Source organism: Buceros rhinoceros, unplaced genomic scaffold (assembly GCF_000710305.1).
Source record: "Buceros rhinoceros silvestris isolate BGI_N320 unplaced genomic scaffold, ASM71030v1 scaffold42962, whole genome shotgun sequence".
NCBI lineage: Eukaryota > Metazoa > Chordata > Aves > Bucerotiformes > Bucerotidae > Buceros > Buceros rhinoceros.
The window spans coordinates 434-6,635 of NW_010399217.1; the positions used below are offsets into that span (position 1 = coordinate 434).

The following is a 6,202-nucleotide window of genomic DNA, read 5'->3' on the forward strand; positions in this document are numbered from 1 at the left end:
AGAACAGGTATTAACGAGGACGGTGAAAACCGAAAGGTTACCCTCAGTTGTAGTAGTGATAAATGACTCAAGAAACTGCTTCCCCCCTTGCCCTGGCGTTCCCCAGTCTTGGGCACCCTCTGGATTCTGCAGCAGGTGCCGATTCTCTCCGTTGCTCCTGTCTCAGAACCTGAGAGTTGCCCTCTTGTGTGTCCCACGGTAGCCAAAGCCCTCCTCCGTCTCACGGTTACCTGTTCAGAAGCATCCTTCCTTTTGGAGCATGACGGCTTTGCTCTGTGGAGCTGATTTCATGTCTGAAGCAAATTTTTCTCAAGAAAATGCCATAAAGGACGTAAGAAAATATGTAACATGTAAGAACAACCACACAGGTATTTTTCATTGGCTTAATTATATCGGTTAAAAATAATTTAGCCAAAGTTCAGCTTCCTTAGAGAGACAGGGCGGGTTTTTACCTGCAAACGGTATCTCCTCCCCTAGATGGAGACTGTTTAGCACATACTAATTCCGCTGTTCCGAGTGTGTGACACTGTTTTAACAGTTATTACTGAGCTTGGCTTAGACCTACGTTTTCTGTTCAGTGAGCCAGATGATTCCCTCTGTTGAGATCTGTAATTATTTCCTTTATTCTTCTCTAATTACGTTCCTGCAACACTGCAGTAATGCTCTGTATGGTGCGTTTTACACATGTATATAGATTGGGATGTTTGTTACTCTTCCAAGTTTGCTCTGTAAATGTTTTCGATGCATTTCTGCTCAGAAGTGCAATCTAATTCTGAAGGGTGTAAGGGCTCACTAACATTTCTGGAGAGTTAGACCCCTCAGCATGACGCCCTTGACTGGGAGTCGAATTTGAGTTTTTATCTATCTAAATCGTATTGAACATGCTACCCTGCAGCATAGTTTTAATGTTTGATTATTTGCAAATTGCTTGCGATTCCCTCAACATACACAACAATGAAATGGAGGAAAATGACACGTTTGTGTTTGATACATGCTTAAAACTAACTTTTCTTCCCCCCTCCCCAGGCAGGAACTGTAGCTTTTTACAGGAAATGGATGTCATCCGGAAACGGGATGAACACTGTTTCTGCTATGTGCAAAACAGAACCTTTCACTTACAGTACATTTGGTCCACTCTTCAGGTAAGAGGATGTTTCAGAGACCATTCAGATAGGAAAACATTTGGGAACGTTTGTTGGCAAAGTGCATGATGGCTTGGCAAGACCAAAGCGGTATCTCTGTGTGATTACAAGTCTGAGCAGCGTGTAGGTAGGACCATGATAAAAGTGCACACTGTGATCCTCTGCTTTGCACACAGTGAGCTTTGGAGGCCACACAAATGTTAACTTAGCATTGCCTACTGTATTGTTGCACACCTTTTCTTCTGCTGCACCGCTGCTAAGCTCTGCCACAAATGTTTTTGCTTATCACCAAACGCCTTTAGAAAAGTTCTAAGCTAGAGGATAATACGCAGTCCGTGACTCGCTCGCTGTAGCACACCGGGCCCTGGCCTATCAGATTGTGACTAATGAGACAACAGCAGTAGCGGTGCATTTCTATTCTCACTAACAGAGGGCCATCGGACATGAAACATGCAGCTTGAAACGATATAAAAATCGCTTAATGGTGGAGGCAATAACAGCTAAAGGAACAGGCTGACTGTCTGTGCGATTCCTTCTTTTTTCCTGGGAAGCGTGTCTCTGGACAAGGGAAGGAATCAGTTTCATGTCATCTCCATTGGAGAAATTTGCTCTCAGATACAAGGAAGTGGATCATCAGTTTGTTCCCAGCACTGTTTTCCTCAGGAACGTGTTGCAGTGAATGATAGCGGACCTCAGGTGGTGAAACCCTCCAGCACTCACACAAGCGTTCCTGCAGTAAATGTTTAAAAGCAGGAAGTTCAGATTTTTTCCCATAACAAATTGCTTGCTGCCATGTTGTCTGTTCTCCCAGTATAAGCCTGGTTTATTACCTAATGCGTCCCAGTTTTTTTGTAGATGGCTTTTTGTTGTCTCACAGGCCCGGGGAGGAGCTCACAATGAATCACAATCTTCAGGAAGATCCTCCCATCTCCGAAGATCAACAAGATCTTTTACCAGTTTGGTGGGGGAGTGTGCTAGGAACTAGCAACAAACCCCAAAATACTCGAAGGAACGTGCTTCTGTTCAAATTTTTTAAATTTTCCTTATTCCTCTCTGTTCCCAACATGAAGATTGCATTATTAACCACAAGAAAAGCAAGTCCAGTTTCTTATGGTTCAGGAGGGGAACAGGGGAGCATATGAACATCCACAAAAGAAAGTGTGGTCAGTCAAACATTACTGGTTTTGTTAGAAATTTGTATGTGGGCAAGTGTTGTGGTGAAACCAGGCCCACCAAGTGTTTGGATGGATGGAGGCCTCTCCACAGAACTTTGCCATAGGCTGACATTGACTTCTCTGAATCACCTTGTAAGGCCTAAACAATTAATCTTTGCATAATATGAATAACCAATATTAAAACAACTAAGAATTGCACTAGCATTTTATTCTCATGCTCTCTGCACTGGTTTTCATTATCGTATGTATGGCGTATGTGCTGTATAGTTCAGAAAAACAACAGCCCCGTGATTCTGAGCTATTTCTCTTGTGTGTATTCTGTTTGTCTTCAGGTAAAAGTTAACAGCAGTGAAACATTCAGGTTTGAGCCTATTTCAGAAAAGAGCAACTGCCGTAATTCAGAAACTGTTTTTGAGTTTGCTGCATGCGCCGTTCAAGTCTTCTGGAAACCAGAGACATCCACAGAAACTTCCATAAGCATAAAGCAATATGGGGAGGATATTTGTTTCAAAATACAGCCCTTCAAAACCGAACTATACACTGTGAGTGTGAAACGAGAAAGTAAGTGGACAAGCTTTCAGTTCCGATTACAGATAGATGGGTATTGCCAGCGTTACTGAACGTACCATCTTGTCTGTAAGAAGCTTGGGATTTTTCTGTGATATTTTATATAACCAACATTTCAGATTAAATTAGTCTAAAGTCCATTTCTATTTTTTTCCCCCCTTTTTTTAGTGCTAGATGGAAAGCTCTTGTTTTTGTTTGTAGCTGGAATTTTTCTGTTCCATTTTGCAAACAGCCTGAGCAGGTGAGTACTAGCTGCTGATTTCTGACCTCCTTTCCCAAAGCCTGAGCATCTGTGGTCTGTTTTCTGAGCTGAAGAGGCGGTTCTTTGTGAAAGTGAAATAAGGAAACCGAACACACACTTAAAACTTCCTCACACTGTTCGCGTTTGGACAGATTGTGACATACCTTGGAATGCTGCACTCTCTTAATCCCTTAGCTGCGTTAGGGGTCTTGTATCCAAGCTTCTAGCACTGGGCGACACCAAGACAATCCTCAGTGGGCAAGTGTGTGGATTCAGAAAAATCCTCTCTCCCTTTTGTAGACCAGCGAGTTCAGCTGAATTGCTAAATAACGCAGTGTTTATTAAAAATTATGCCTTCCTACAGCAAGAAGTGCTTAAGATGAGGTTGTCTGGGACCTCGTCCCCCTCCATCTTCGTGCCAAGCTTTCCCCATTGGTTTCTGATGCACATTTTGGATAGCACGTAAGGCAGGATACTGTCACAGCAAAACATGCATCCCGTGACTTGAAAGCCAGATGAGTCACAAATTGTCAGGAGGCACTTCTGAAACAACTAGAGCTGTAATGGTTTATTATAGAGTTAACTCTGACTTAAAAAGTCAGACTTCATAAATTGTAACCATAGAAAAAAGCTTTGTGTGATGGTGGAGGGTTTTTTTTTTTTTTTCAAATGTTGGCATCTTAACCAATTACAAGGTAACCTTTCTCACCGTTTTCTGTCTTGTTCTCTTCCAGGAATACCACGTTCTTTTACCTTTCTGGAATAATACTGGGCGTTCTTGCTTTGCTAGTCTTTGTCCTGTTGACACTTAAAAGGTCTATTCCAAGGGTAAATCTACATTTATAAACCAAAATAGTAATAATCATCAACATCATAATATAGAAAGTGAAGAGTACAGAGCCAGATTCTGACCTTGCTCTGGTTTTGTAGCCAGGTAATTGCACTGAAATGACTGCAGGGTTGCTTGTGTGGAGTAAACAGATAATTATGTCAGAATTACGTTCTAGGTGGCTTGCTTCTGAGTTTAACGAGGAGATGTTGACGTTCAAGAAGAGTTTCTTCTGAAACATGAATTATTTTGATTGGGCTGGAGCTAAGCTTACTCTTGAATCTATGAATCAATAGAAATCAAAATGTAGTTTTAGTGGCAGCTGGGACAGACTGTCTTCCGTTCACCAGAGACGACTCATTGCAAGGCAGATGGGAATTTTTCCTTGCCTTTTCCAGAGTCTCTGCATTCCCACGATACTGTTGAGATCTGTTTATCGGGAATACACTGCAGTAGACTTAGACCGTGACACTGGGACAGGACACATGAAGATGCAGTTGCTGCACTTAGAATCGATACCATTTAGTTGTAGCATGCAGAGCGCTGTACAATGGAAGGCTAACACAGATCATAAGCCCTGTAGGTCTACCACATACCTCATCTGCTTCTGCCTGTGAGTTCCCTTGCAGACAATGGTCCTGAGTCTGAGTTGAATTTTTTTTTTTATGTTTGAAGTTTTTTTTTTAATGTATTTTATTATTTCCAGCACAGTACCTTCTGGATCTTAATGAGTGGCTGCTGGATGTCCTCGCTCTATTTTATTTACTGCTTCAAAGAGAACATGCAGTGGTTGTGGTCTGAACACAGAACCTACTTGTTGGGTAAGAAAATTATCAGAGAATGTGCTGCAGATTTTGGTTTAATTTAGTCATTAGATGAAGACCTGCCCATAAAAAACAAAATCATGTGATTCATTTATGGAGTGTCTTTCTTCCCCTAAGCCACAGTCATTGGAATATTCTAAAGGTTTCTAATCCACTCAAATAAGCATTTACTCACACTGTATCATTAAACAAGGAGTTTGATACAGTGGGCCAGTGGCAGCTTTAAGAACAGATTTTGCCTGTATGATTCATTCATTGAGTTGCATCCTCTCCCTGTAACAGCAAAAGGGCAGCTATGCTGGTTTGTAGTTTGCTGGATCTGGGAACTGGATGCACACATTGCTAGTTGGATGTGAACTAATGAAGTCTGTATGTGTAGCTGTCCTCCTTTTCTGTTCCTACAGGGTATTTTCTGGCTGTTGGAATCACCAGTTTTGCCATTTGCTATCAGCATGGACCGCTCACCACCGAACTGAGCATCACTTTGTTCACGTGGATGCTACAATTAACAGCCTTTGTCTTGATTTACTGTGGTGTCACCATACCTCAGGTCGCATACGCAGTAATAGCGGTCAGCCTCTGTTCAAAAGGCCTGGGTTACCCCCTTGGTGCTGCGTGTCACATAGGCAGGTTTGTGTGTGCTTGTGAATGTCCCTGTATCTCCAGGAAGTACTGCAGAGCTGCAACAGAAAAGGTCTTGGAGCCTTGAGAAGCAGGAATTACTGTCCATTTGGCAGTTTTAAGCATGCGTTTTGTTCCTTGGAGAATGGATAACTCTGACTGTGCCTGAAGTACAAATGTAGCACCTTTGAGTCTGCAGCGGGTGGTAACCAAAACATTTCTGTGTGGTTGATTCATTAGACTGCAGCAATACTGTGTGGGTTTCACGTGTACTGGGGAGGATCTGCAGGTAACTTTTGTGCTGAAGCTTCATGGGATGGAATACCGAACTATCACCGAGGAAGCAGAGGTTAAAAGGTGACATGCTTGTAGGTTAGATAGCATCGAGCTTAGGGACTAAAATCCCATCTCCACAAAAATAATGGTTTCTATTGATTTTAGTTTTCCAAGGTTATTTTCCTAGATGTACAAATGGAAATTCATGATGGAAATGGTAATTCATAGAAACAATCTGTTACCACCATGGAGATGTTCCCCCGCGTTCCTAGAGCCCCATTTATACTGCAGCATCTGGAATGGGAACTGCCTGCAATACGCAGACCTTAGTCTGATCATTTTTGTTATCAACATGGGAACATCATGTTTGCTTATCCTTGAACATGAAGTATGTTTTACCACATATAAAACACTTACATGAAGATTCTGAAGAGTCCTGCCAGTTTACATCTGTTTTTTTACCTTCGGTGGAGGCATCCAGATTGAGAGTCTTTAGTGCAGACTGTTCTGTAGCTGCAGACTGCTGC

At 42.2% G+C, this 6,202-nt stretch overlaps 1 protein-coding gene across 1 annotated transcript in view; it reads left to right on the forward strand.

The window, feature by feature from the left end:
* The first annotated feature begins 259 nt into the window (after nt 1-259).
* The window catches only part of TMEM194B (transmembrane protein 194B), a 9,802-nt gene continuing 3,859 nt past the window's right edge, over nt 260-6,202 (forward strand). The window contains exons 1-7 of the mRNA XM_010131357.1: nt 260-368; nt 1,027-1,142; nt 2,650-2,878; nt 3,053-3,125; nt 3,860-3,953; nt 4,661-4,775; nt 5,183-5,408. Coding sequence (XP_010129659.1) covers nt 260-368; nt 1,027-1,142; nt 2,650-2,878; nt 3,053-3,125; nt 3,860-3,953; nt 4,661-4,775; nt 5,183-5,408 — 962 coding nt within the window. The remainder of the gene's footprint in view (nt 369-1,026; nt 1,143-2,649; nt 2,879-3,052; nt 3,126-3,859; nt 3,954-4,660; nt 4,776-5,182; nt 5,409-6,202) is intronic.